General features: G+C 39.2%; 1 protein-coding gene across 29 annotated transcripts in view; it reads right to left on the bottom strand.

Annotated features, from left to right (window-relative positions):
- Positions 1 to 14,220, bottom strand: part of ROBO2 (roundabout guidance receptor 2) — a 794,080-nt gene that overhangs the window by 26,251 nt on the left and 753,609 nt on the right. For all 29 annotated transcript variants that reach the window (XM_083611373.1, XM_083611378.1, XM_083611374.1 and 26 more), the window contains 2 exons: positions 11,561 to 11,821; positions 4,869 to 5,083 (listed from right to left, as the gene is read on the bottom strand). In XM_083611373.1, coding sequence (XP_083467499.1) covers positions 4,869 to 5,083; positions 11,561 to 11,821 — 476 coding nt within the window. The remainder of the gene's footprint in view (positions 1 to 4,868; positions 5,084 to 11,560; positions 11,822 to 14,220) is intronic.

Here is a 14,220-nt window from a genome sequence, read left to right as displayed (position 1 = left end):
TCCAAGGTGCTGGATGAAGTTCTTGGTTTTGGCTAGACTGAGACTTAAAGCACCTCATAATCTATAGCTGTCATAGGACAGCGGTCTGACATAGCCCAATGTGAATTATGTTTTATTGAGTTCAGTGCTACATACACGTGGGGATGTGTGTGTATAAACCTGTAAATTTCAGTTTATCTCAAAATGAATCTATCTTTCATAGAATTTCCACAGCAAAAGAAAGCCAAAAAACTTTATTTTCACTAAAGCGATTGCTGCCCCCCCACTTTGTTTTAATAGCTTAATGTAACTTCAATTTTTGTCTGCGTTTTGCTATTTAATGTGGTAGACATATTTACGAGGTGACAATATGCCATAATTGCAGTCTGAATATTTTAGTGAGTCTTTTATACAATTAGATCCCCAATGTACTCTAAAGACACAAAAGACAAATGAAAGAGTAATAGAGCCTTGTATTTAACCCTAGCCCTAGCCACAAGTGACAAGGAAGTGTGTGCAGGTAAGTGAGCAGGCTGGTGGAAGAAGGAAGGGGTGCTTCACCCGTCATCTACATCCAGCATAGAACCAAGTCTCCTGCCAGAGGAAAAATGCTCCTCCTTCTTTTGGCTCATTTAAAAAGCTGGAGTGGTGTGCTTTAGGTTGAAATGCTGCTTATTATCATCATAAACAGGGAGACTCATAAAACAATGCCCACACATAACATTTTCATTCTGCCAGAAGTTCTGACTATTTTTGTTCTTTCTGTTTTATATCTGGGCCATACTATGCTTTAAAATAGACTGGCCCTCCTTTGGTCAAGGATGAATTTTTTAAAAATGGGAAATTGTAGCAGTGTAAAAGTTGAAACAAGGACAAACACCTGTTACTTTGGGACTCTTGCCAGACAAGTTGCGGTTAAATTGTGGTATAACATGTTTAGCATTGTTATCTAAAAGACTGCTTGTGGCATCTGTGAAATGTTTTAATGATTTGGCTATGCAAGAGAGTCTACTTCTTAATCACTGCACTGGCATTAGCCACAGGAAGCAATGACATCAGCAATGGTGACAAGGACTGGCACACGTTACCTTTCTCCCCTGCCTTGTCATTGCGATGTCAGTGGCCAAGTAAATGAACCACAATAATGTCCTCTGAAGAATAAATCAGGGTTGCACCTGAAAGTAGTAATATAGAACACACAAGCACATAGCACAAGGGAGGGAAATCTGTCCTTTTAATTATTATTTTTTAAGCATTCATTTTACTGTGCAGGCAGTGTGGCAGACTTCATTTAGTGGAAATAAGGTGTTCATGGCTTAATATGAGCTCTGAGAAGGGGACCTGCTAGATTTTGTATCTCATAAAAATGGTAATGCAACAATTAGCAGGGTCATATTATAAAGCACAGATTTTACTCTAGCTTAATGGATCTAGGGATACACATTCATCAGCAAGGATGGATTTCGCATAAAACGACATGTAAATGAATTGATGACTGATCATAAATTAATTTTAGTGCTGAAGATGTAATGGAGGCACAGCAAGATGCCACTTTATCATAGTATTTTACTGCTCAGCAACATTTGAACAACTACTTAATGTTCTATGTGCATGCTAACAGCTTGAATAAATTTGACAAAATTTTGTGCCTTTCAGCAATATGGAGGAGAGAAAAAGATTGCAGGGAAAGATTGAAATTTCAAACAGAAATAAATTTGGCTAAGTGGCATAAATTCATTTTTCATTAATGTTTATAAATGCTTTGATGATGTTTGCATCTATAAAAAGTGTCAAACTTATATATTGCTTGCATTTTGTTCATTATAATGTTCTGGAAAGGAAACAAGTATATAAAATATAGATTCCACCTTATGTTTAAATGTTTAATTTTCATTGGGATACTGTTATTCATGTATGATAGACAGTTTAGATCAAGGTCTAATTACCCAGTATTAGTAGTGCCTTTCTTTTATTCTTGTATTAATCTTTTAGCATATTTCCCAAAGTCTGTTGGCTTCCATGTATGAAACTCCCCATATTTGCTTCCGTAGTAATTACAGCAAAGATTTCATGTTATCGTATCCAGTAGTACAACGTCCACAGAATCTATGTTACATTGTGCTTAATGCATGTCCCAATATGTCTTTATTAAGGGGGGAAAAGATTTTATAAAACTTTTGATACTTAAACTGGATCTCCTATTTACAATGGTCTTAAACAGATCATAAGACAAGGACATAGCCTGCTTCCTCCACAACCCGAAAAACCGTGATGTGGGGGGAAATGGAAGTCCTTCTGCCCAGCAGAGTGGCAGAAGGAATCTTTTTGCCTCCAAAAGGAATTGCTCTTTATGGACATGGGTTATTAGAATCTTAATGCCCACCTTCAACTTCTTCTCTGGCCTCTGTATCTACACTTCTGAAATATAGGTAGGGAAAAACAGACAGTGATAATCTTTGATCTTAAGGGAAGGGTTTAGCTTAGAAGTAGAGCACATGCTTTGAGCAGAAATTGTCCCAGGTTCAATCCCTGATATCTCCAAATGGAAATATAGTCCTGTCGTAAACCCCATAGAACCTCTGTTGCCAATATAGGTAATATTGAGCTAGATGGAGGAATGGTTTGATTTGTTTTAAGGCAACTTCCTATGTTCTATTTTGCCTACCATATTCTTCAGCAAATAAATAAATGCTGAACTTTGATGCATTTGAATTATCAGAGACAGAAGGGTCTCTGATCTATTATGTAAATGAATAATCACAGTGCAATGGAAAAGAAAGCATTCATATACAAGATTCAAAAAACAGAAAGTCAAATAAGCTAAATGAAGAAAATGTGTGGGATATTTCTTTGGCAACCAAGACTGGGATATTCTGAGTGTCCTCCTCCATCTTGGACCTGTCAACTTCATACTAATGGTAATAAAGAGAGTTAAGTCTTCTTTCCTAACTTGAACTTCACCCTTTGAAAAGGTGATTCAGAATCATGTTTGCTTTCTTTTATGATCACTACTTCTACCACTAATGAAAACAAGGCACTGATTATGCTTTCGTACAGAAAGCATAAGGAGGCAGAAAAGGATACATAAGAAGATATGCAAATCCATTTGGTGTTGGCCTAATTTTTTCGCCCCTATCACTTTGTTCCGTAAGGGTTTGGCACAATAACAAAGTATTAGCATTTTAAAAATAATGACGTAGGCAACTGAAGGCTTCAATGAGCAGTGTTGGTTTTTAAAAACCAGAATTTGTAATCAATATACTTGTACATTGCTAGGAAGAAAAGAGACAGTGACTTATAGAAAAGCAAATATGCAAATCATGCACGCGTACACACACATATAAAGACTGACATATTAATACATATAAATGAATAGTATTTTGGTAGCAGGTTTTAAAATACATATTATCACTCTAAGACCTTCGATGGATTGCTACAGGAATGCTTCCCTAGACACATGCAAAAATGCACAGTATTACAGCCAGAAGGAGATTATGCTAAAAATTCCAGCAAATTCAGGTAAAGTGGCTTAACATACTTGTGCACTAATAAGCCAATCTTCCAAATTCAGAGACTTAAACTTGTAACTACAAGTCTTCAGTTGGATCTGGATTTCAAATCACAGCAGTCAAGCTACAGTTCTTAAATCTTAATTAGCTTGGCAAGCAGCCTGGCCCCAGGGCATGGGGAAGGGAAACTGGAAAGTGGGAATAAAGCACCATTTCCCTTAATTCAATGGCACAGAGAGGGAGAGAGGGAAATCCGAGGTACTGATGCTTCATTACTGTCATATTCCCACTCTAACTGGAAACTGCAATGTGTTTTCATAGCTGCAGTGTTTAGATAAGGGCATAAAAAACCCAAACTCAAAACAACTTGCAAGGCACACAGAAGGAAGGCAAGTATTACAAGACGCTGCATTAATCTGTCTTCAGCGAACAGAAATTTCATGAAGATATATTCAGAAATTAGTACTGTCCCATAAAGATCAACAACTGAAGAGATGTGCAATATTTTTAATGAGCTATATAGACCATGCATGCTTGGGCTTCAATAGACCTCAGTCAACCTAGATACAGTACGTTAAGTGCAGGTCCAACATCAGTTGAAATGAAAGTCTGCTGAAGCCTAGAATGAGGTCATGCTATTCATGTAAGAACAGCACTTTCTCGCAAAACGGAATGGTTGTCTATCTTCTACCAACAGCAGTTTTATTATCAATTCAGGCTGGGCAAGCTTAGTTTTTTCCAGGTTGGACTTTGATTATTCTAGCTGTAACATCTTCAGACATGTGAGGAATAAGAAACAGTCAAGCAAAAGATGTTTGATTAATTAAATGGGATTTGGCTGAAAGGGAAGAATGATTAAATATGTAGTGGGCACAAAATAAAGGTGTCACCACATAGCTGTTCTTTCATACTACAACTTGTTCTGAGGTTATTCAGAAAAAAACATCTTCTGACATTCATCACTTTTACAAAGCCCCAAAATAAAATAAAAAACATAGAAACCTTTTATAGATGTCAGCTTCTCATGTTGTTCCTGAGATACAAAATATATTTTTTAGTCTAGCTGCTTTTGCTCTACCCCCCGCTCCACCATACATGTAATAAACTTGCTTTCCCAGTAAAGTGAACTTTCTATGAAAGCTGGGATATAATTGATTTTTCTTTCATGTTTTTAAAGCTTTTTAAAATTCATGAATTTTCTTATCATTTGCAGCAAAGCAAAAGCATTTTCAAATCCTTTAACAGTTGTGAGCAATATTAACACAACTTTTTTAAATGCCACAGAAATAGAGCAGAATAGAATACCCTTAAACATTATTTTATTTAGAACACATTTTACATCTTTACTAAGCCGGTTCATTCTTAATTTTGTTTGCCTACCTGTCACTGAGCTGTCTAGATTGTCCATGCTAGAGCCTGGAGTATGCTCTAGTCCTCTCAGTGGTCTTGTGATTTCTAAAGCTTCTTCAATATCATCCTCATCCTCATCTTCATCCTCTGGAATATCTGTTTCCAAATCTGATATTAGAGATCCAGACACATATCCTAATGGTGGAAGTGGAGTCTGGGGTGGCTGAGTATTGCTTTGAATGTGCCTAGAGCAAAAGGGAGAAGGCAAAAGGGGAAAGCACTTTAAAAAGCTAGAAACATGATCCAGTCATAAGCCATATACTGCACTTTGCTGGGAATAAGTCTCATTTAACTCGGTGGGACTTAAGAGGTTTTAGGGGAGGCGTAGTACCTCTGGTGGGGAACACGCCACACTCCTTCTGGAGTAGTTTGCTCACCTTTGGTCCCCACCCTGCACGCAACTCTCACCTGTGGTTCCTAGAAGCTGTCAGCCTGTGGCAGCAGCCAAATCCCAAGAACGGCTTTAACTGGCTGGCTAAACCAGGTGAGGGTAGCTAATAGGCCTCAAACCTTTGGTGAATTAGGGACTTGCATATGAAGGCTCCAGCGGACTGAGCAGACAAGACCAGTAATGGGTTAAATGGTCAAGAAGGTGGTTTCTGCATGTGCTGTGGAGGGAAGTGAGGGGCAGATGGGGCTCATTAATCTCAGAAGGTAGCTCATCTAGGAGAAGGAAAACTATTGACTCTAATCCTTGCAGGATATCTTCAGGAGAAGAAAAGGCAAAGGAGTAAACTCTCCACAAATTTGGAGTGGATTTGAATGGTGCCTTGTATGCCTCCTTCAGCAACTTCTGCGGCCAAGCTGGTGCCCTGCTTTCCTTTGGACATCAGTGAGGGTTGTTTTTTTGCCATTTAAGTAGTCCAGGACTTCCATACATACTGTCCAGGCTTGTGCCCCAGGGAGGACACTTCAGTGCTGGTAACGCAGTAATTTGACTTCACCCCTGGAGACACACTCCATTGTTTCTTGAGACAGACAGATGCCAAAAACAGAATAGGATTAAGCTGTTGAAACTCCATTTATAACAAATAGTGAGATTTAGGGTGATGTACTTAACACTTCCACTGAAATCTCTCAGATTTCTATGTGCTTTTGCAGTCCTTTAGCCCATCATGATCACCACAAATAAGAAATACAGGGTGAGTCTTTTAAAAGAGGACTCACCCTGTAGAAGCAGAAGGGGGGGAAATGTTTCTGAATAATTTGTGGGTAGCCCTAAAACAACTTCACTCACACAACTATTTCCGCATTGTATAACCAATTGTTACCATGGATTCTACACTATTGTATGCCAACTGGTACAAAACATGAGGAAACGGAAACAGTGGTTTTATCTTTAAAATGATGCTAGGGTCATGAATGAATAAGTACTATGGAAGAGGCCATTCCAAAGATATCAAAGAGCTAATCTCTAATATATGTTAGATATATTAGGCTAGAAATTTCAAGCCAGATATATAGTCCAGAATCCATATCATTTGAGATTTTATCTGACCTTATTCTTACTGGAATGCAAGAAATGACTACTGTATTTTTCGCCCTATAAGATGCACTTCCCCCCCTCGAAAAATGAAGGGGAAATGTGTGTGCGTCCTATGGGGCGAATGCAGGCTTTCGCTGAAGCCTGGAGAGCGAGAGTCGTCGGTGCGCACTGACCCCTCTCGCTCTCCAGGCTTCAGGAAGCTATCCGCAAGCCTTGCACGCCCGGCGGGAGTTCCGGAGGGCACCCCGTGCTTCGGGCAGATGTCGGGCTTCCCCTCCCCCAGCCCCGCGCCTGGGGGGGGAAAATAATTTTTCCCCCCTTTATCCCCCCCCAAAAAAAACTAGGTGCGCCCTATGGGCTGGTGTGCCCTATAGGGCGAAAAATACGGTACTTAAACAAATCAAACATTTATATATCAAGTTTGTGTTAGTTATCTTTAAGTAGTTGGCACATATAGTAGCTTAATTACTGGGCTAAAAAAGGTAAAGGTAAAGGGACCCCTGACCATTAGGTCCAGTCGTGACCGACTCTGGGGTTGCAGTGCTCATCTCGCTTTATTGGCCGAGGGAGCTGGCGTACTGCTTCCGGGTCATGTGGTCAGCATGGCTAAGCCACTTCTGGCGAACCAGAGCAGTGCACGGAAACACCGTTTACCTTCTTCCTTCTCCTCCTCCTGCTGCTGCGAGGTTGAGGCAAACACTGAGAGAGCTTGCCTAGACTTCACACAAATTCCCCAGATACAATGCAATATGATAGCTAGGTACTTCTTTCTTAAGGGCTAAACAGGAGTCAGAGTAGTGACAGCTACTGCAGATTATGCACCAATTCAGGTTGAATTGCCTTGTTGGCACTTTGTGATAAATAAGTGGGTTTTGGGTTGCAGTTTGGGCACTCGACCTCTAAAAGGTTCGCCATCACTGGGCTAGATCAAAGATGGTTATGTTGTAATTAGGTTCCTGTTTAGAAGCTGCATAGCTTCCTAGGATGAAGAAGTCATTTGTGCATAAGGTTATCTCTAGGTCAAATTTCATACTGGATTTTACACAAGATACCCAGGGGGAAATATATATATATTTCTACACTAATTCCTCCTTAATGACATATTTTTAAAACAATAATCTATATTGCATGCATTCATTTACAGAACCCCTGATAAAATATTCAAGCCCATTCACTGGGAAATATCGTTGCTATTTCTTAAGGTGCTGGCATTTTTATTTTTATTTTGCCTGTTAGCCTTTTGAAAATTATGAGTATCATTGCATTTTGTTATGGTCATTTAAGAGTACTATTTCGGCACATCGTCAGTTTATCAGATACAGCTAACTGATACAATTTATCCAATACTGAGTGTGTAATTCCCCATCTTAAAAGCACAGATTACATAATGAGATTCATGATGTTAACTGACACCCAAAGTTGCACCTGCAGTTTGTATGCCACCACAGGAAGCGTAACAGCTGCAAGGTACAGGCTGAAAGCATGCCAGGGCATGCATCTGTGTCCTGCCTGGCACAATTATACATTTAACCTAGACCTGAATTAGCTGATGCCTGGGCTTCTGGCTTGTTACATAAACAAGCTATATCCCATGGAGGAGGTGGCCTAAGCACCCTGTTGATTGGCTGCAGCTTGCAAACGAGGTTGGAGTACTGAAAATTGTCCAAGGAAAACAGCTGGCTTTGGCATTGGCAGAAAATTCATACAAGCCTCTTTGACCTATAATAACTCTTTCGGTGTAAGTTGTGGCCTCTGTATGTCAGGAAACATTCACTGGCACTGTGCCATTTAGCAACTTTATGTCACTTAACAGCACACGGTTTCTTGTCCTGCTGAAGTTTTCTTTTACTTTTAAAATAATATTTCTACATGTTAAGATGTACAAAAAGCCTGTGACATTCTATTCTATAGTTTGAGTTGGTTTTGCTCTGTTTTTCAGTCCCCAAACAGCCTCTCCCATATAGGTGAACTACTTTGGTATCTTCTTCTCCCTTTGAATGAATACCAAACAAGAATTCAGATTTATGCTACGAATATTTTTAAGCAACTGCTTCCATAGTCTCTTTTACTCAAATACAGCAGAATTGGGAGGTTATACTTGTCAGTCCTTCAGCTTTCCCAGAATGGGATCTGAAAGTTTTTATTCTACAGTTTCTTTACTAATACAACCTGAAAGAGACATTAGGACTTTCCTCAAGAACAAGAGTGATATCCAGTTATGACTGATTTCAAAAAGCTTAAAGAACTACTGGGTGAGATCCTGTGGTCAGAAATACTCAAAGAGAAGGAAGTCTAAGATGGTGGGAGTTTCCTAACGGTGAAATATTGAAGACACAAATGCAGACAGAACTATCAAGAAAGAAAAGTGGGAGGCATTAAAGAAACCAGTGTGCCTGCAAGAGGAAATTTAAAGAGGAGCTGAGATGTAAGAAGAGCATGTATAAGAAATGGAAGAAAGGACAAATCACAAAGTAGCCAACAGCCGGATGACAAGAGAGAAGGCAGAATGGCTTCACACCTACTTTGCCATTGTCTTCACCCAAAAGGAAAGCGGTGCACAACCTGGTGAACACAGAATAAATGATGCAAGGAGGGAGTTGCAGCCTGCTAGGAAAATAGGTGGTAAGGGAAGACCTAGTTACTTTAAGTGAACTCAAATCTCCAGCACCTGATGAGCTGCATACAAGGGTACTAAAGGAGCTTGCAGATGTCGTATCAGAAACTCTGTCTATAATCTTTTAGAATTCTTGGAGAACAGGTGAGGTCCCTGCAGACTGGAGGCGGGCATATGTCGTTCCCATCTTCAGAAAAGAATTATCCAAGTACCAACCAGTCAGCTTGACAACAATACCAAGAACAGTTCTAGAATAGATAATGGTTGGTCTGTGAGCACTTAGAAAATGATGCTGTGATTACTAAAATCCAGCATGGGTTTCTCAAAAACAAATAATGACAGATGAATCTCATTTCTTTCTTTTTCTTTCTTTGGGATAGCGTTAGAAGCTCGGTGGATCATTGGAATGCTGTGGACATAGTATTCCTTGATTTCAATGTGGGTAAATTTGTTTAGTGGCATTGTGGTGTTTATGCTTCTAACTGACAGTCCCCCATGAAATTATTGTGGAGAAGCTGGTAAAATGTGCGCTGGACAAGTTAACTGTTAGGTGGATTCGTAGCTGGTTGATTGACCAAACCCAAAGAGTGCTCACTAATGGTATCTCATCATCCTGGAAAAAAGTGACAAGTGGGGTGCCGCAGGGTTCTATTCTGAGACCATTGTTGTTCAACATCTTTATAAATGAATTGAGGGGATGCTCATCCAATTTTCAGATGATACCAAACTGGGAGGGGTAGCTAGTACCACAAAATACAGAATTAGGATTCAAGATGATCTGAAGTGATTGGAGGACTGGGCCCAAACTATCAAAATGAATTTCAGCAGGGACTAATGTCAGGTTCTACATTTAGGCAGGAAGAACAACCTGAACAAATATAAGAAGGGGAACACCTGGCTTGCCAGTAGTACATGTGAAAAAGCTCTAGCGGTCTTAGTGGACCACATTTGTCAACAGTGTGATGCAGCAGCAAAAGAAAAGAAAAAGCTAATGCTTTTCTAGGCTGCATGAACAGAAGTCTAGTGTCTCAATCAAGAGAAGTACAGTGGTACCTCGGGTTAAGTACTTAATTCGTTCCGGAGGTCTGTTCTTAACCTGAAGCACCACTTTAGCTAATGGGGCCTCCTGTTGCCGCTGCGCTGCCGCCACACATTTTCTGTTCTCATCCTGAAGCAAAGTTCTTAACCCGAGGTACTATTTCTGGGTTGGCGGAGTCTGTAACCTGAAGCGTATGTAACCCGAGGTACCACTGTAATAGGCCCGCTCTACTCTGCCTTGTAAAGAGGAGAATGAGATGAGATATGATCATCATCCTCAAATATTTAAAGGGCTGTCACAAGGAAGATGTACCAGGCTTGTTTTCTTCTGCTCTTGAGGCTAGGACCCAAACCAATGGCTTCAAGTTGCAAGACAGGAGATTCCAACTAAACACCAGGAAGGACTTTTTGATAGTAAGAGCTGTCTGACCATGGAATGGACTCCCTTGGAAGGTGGTGGACTCTTTTTTCTTGGAGGTTGGATGGCCATCTGTCATGAATGCTTTAGTTGAGATTAAGGGCCTGAATAGCTCAGCTGGTTAGAGTGTGGTGCTGATAACACCAAAGTTGCAGGTTCAATCCCCGTTTGAGACAGTTGCATATTCCTGTATTGCAGTGAGTTGGATTTAGATGATCCTCAGGTTCCAACTCTACAATTCTATGATTCTATGAATGGACTTCCACTGGAGCAATGAGACCTCATTCCTCTCAGATGCAGCCCCCCTGCATGCTATCCAAATCTGCTCCAGAGGGCTGGGGGGACATTCCAGGACAGATGCAGAAGGTTACATCAGGAAGAGGTAAGGAATGCCTACTCAAATGACACTGCATTTCACCCATTGACTTGTGGGCTTTGATGGTTGTTTTTCATCAGTCAAGATAACTTGATGTTATAACATCCATAAAATGGGTGTGTTTTAGTGTATGGTTACAGAAGTCTTCATTAAATTACAAGTTCCCAAAAAGTACAACTTAAGGTATAACAGTGCTTAGGTTCACAACCTGTATAAGATAATTATTTTGAAGAAAAGAGATCCTCTGTGTGTGTGCTTTTTAAAAAGAAGCTAACTGAGCTAATCTTAAAATATTCCATGCATTTTTAAACACATGGTCTAGGAATGAATTTAGTAAAACATATCTCTGTTGATAACTATTATAAAAAATACAGATTTTAAATGCCTCCATAGTTATCAATATCCAAGGAATGTTCATGGGTTCAAAATCCAGCAATGGGACATGCAAACTCTTTCCCGTCAGGCTGCAAAGAAGTCAGAATCTACATCTGACAAAAACTTTTTGTTAATTGGTTACTAAAGGCACAGGCAGATCCTTCAAGATGAGAATTATGTTCTCAAGCGATGTGACTTCTGATGTTTTTCATTTCCCAAATAGTATCTGGGTTTGCCACATTTACCATGTTTGCTTTGTATCTGTGAGGACAGCATATGAGAACCTGCTAAAAAGAAAGAAAGAAAGAAAAGAGACTTCGAAAGACAGCAGTGGCTTTCTATCTGCCACATTTACCATGTTTGCTTTGCTATATCAAACTGATAGGCCCTGGTAAGTTCATCAAGATGGGCTTGAAGCATAGGTTGCATCTCCTCCCGTGGAGAGGGCGTGAGCGTGGCAGTGGACTGCTGCCCAAAGGAGATTGCCGGGGAAGAGGCCACTCCTCGAACAGGAGGTGTAGGAACTCTATCATCTTCCTCTTCAAGCTCATCCTCCATTCCCTGATGCAAATATGTCTGGACTGGTAAAGGTGGGCACCAACCATCACTGTCATACCTAGAATAGAAATGGTTTAGGTTTAGGCTATATACAATTCATTGAAATAATGATACTGTATATTATACTGTATGCACAATGGGGAATCTATTTTGTGTTATGAAAACAACAACTAAGAAACTTGAATAACCTAAATAATACCTGACTCCATAAAACCAGGCACAGACTCCCCATTTATTTCAAGAAAGCTAACACTTAATTTCACTCTTTATCTTTTTGATATGATAAAGGGCAAAAAGGGCCCAACCAACAGTGATACCGAATAAAATCTATTTGTTAATCTCATTTCTAAATGAAGCAATTTTTTTCAAGAGCAAAAGAGTAAAACAAAACAATGAACATGTCATTTTCAGTACCAGTTATTATATATTATGTTGGTATTCCAAAAATCTCTAAAGTTAAATCTGTGCAATGTGGATAAAAGGATACAAGAGGGATGATCAAATCTGATCAGTCCATCAATTTCCCTGTTTCTGGCACACTACCGTGAAAGCAAGTTCCACGGAATACATGGGACTCACTTCTAAGTAGATGTGCAGCTTTGGGTTGCAATCATTAAAAGGTTTGTTATAACAAAAAACTCAGATGGAATTCTGCTGTGCAATCAGTTACCAAGCCTTATGCAATAGTTTCCCACAGAAAATCTATCTGCTTCTTTTTTTTAAATTGATACAGCAAAAAAAGAAAAAGAAAACACAGATACAGAATTACACACAAGAATAACAATAAACACAAAATTTTCTTAACAACCAATAAAACATAAGTTAGTCTTAACACTATAGACCCGACCTCCCATCTATTCCTTATTTCAATTTCATATTACTTATTACCAATAAACACTTTTATCATAATTTAACTTTTTCTTAATATATCTTAACTCTTATGTCTAACTTTCAACTACTACTGAAGTTCCTCGAATGCTGCAACAGAGTTTAAACTACTGTAATTATATTTCATATATTCTTTGAAAAACCTCCCATTTTGAAACAAATTCCTGTTTTGGTTTATTCTTTGTTTTTTCTGATAGACCATCTAATTTGGCATATTCTGTCAGCTTTTGGACCCATTCATGTATAGAGAGAATTTCAATACTCTTCCATTTTGCCACGATGAGAACTCTTGCTGCCGCCGTAGCGTATAAAAAGATACCCTTCATTTTTTGTGGAATATCCAAATCCATTAACTTCCAGGAGATAGGCCTCTGGTTTTTTCTTAAAATAGATCTTTAGCATTTTTTGCAGTTCTGAGTGAATGCTCTCCCAGAATACCTGTATTTTCTTACATAACCACCACATGTGGTAGAAAGTTCCTGAATTACCTCCGCATCTCCAGCAATTACTTGGCACCTTTTTATACATTTTTGAAAGTTTCCAGGGTGTTAAGTACCATCGGTGTTGCATTTTTAGAAAGTTCTCTCTAATAGTATAACAATTTATGTATTTCCAATTGTTCTTCCACAAATTTTCCCATTGGGACATAGTTATTGAATGGCCAAAGTCTTGTGACCACCTCACCATGGCCGCTGTTTTAGAAAGAGTTTTTCTTTTAGAATTTACAAGATCAGATTCAAATCGGGAAATTTCTGTTGAGAACCCCTTTTGTTTGTCAGATTTAAATTTTTCAAATATCTGGTGGTATTGGTCTGAGATGTATTCTCTTATTTCCTCGAAGCTTTTTAATTTTAGTTGGTTATGTTCGTCTTTTAAAAGTGTTTTATATGTTGGCCAACTTTCCTGGGTATTTTTCCTTTTTACAGATGTGGCTTCTATTGGAGAAGTCCACCACAGGACTTTAGGCTCCATCAGATCTTTATATTTTGCCCATAATGCAAAGAGTGACTTTCTAATTCAAGTCATATTAAAGAAGATTCTGACTAAACATCAGGAAGAACTTTCTAACAGTAATAGCTGTTCAACAGTGGAACAGACTCCCTTGGGAGGTTGTGGACTTTCCTTCCTTGGAGGTTTTTACGCAGAGGTTGGATGGCCATCTGCCATGGATGCTTTAGTTGACATTCCTGCATTGCAGAGGTTTGGACTAGATTATCCTCAGGGTCCCTTCCAACTCTAAGATTCTGTTATTCTATTTGAGGAGGTGGGAAGCTCCAGTAACAAATTACTGTCATTTTTGTCCTTACTGCTCCCTTCCAAAGTGTCTCCATCATCATTACTTTGCTTTACTGCCAGCCTTGATCCTCAAACTCTTCTTAGTTATTGAAGGGAATGGGGAAGAGAGTTTTCATTTCTACAAATCGTTCTTTAGGTAAAGGGATTTCCATGATAATGAAATATAAGGATATTAAATTGTCTTTTTTCAAGAGAGCAACCATAAAACCTTTTGCTCCTATTTGCAAATCCTTTTGATTTTAAATAAAACATTGGCTGATTTGGTTAGCAAAC

The sequence above is a fragment of the Podarcis filfolensis genome (assembly GCF_964270895.1).
Source record: "Podarcis filfolensis genome assembly, chromosome: 4".
Classification (NCBI taxonomy): Eukaryota; Metazoa; Chordata; class Lepidosauria; order Squamata; family Lacertidae; genus Podarcis; species Podarcis filfolensis.
This window is presented reverse-complemented; position numbering and strand designations above follow the sequence as displayed.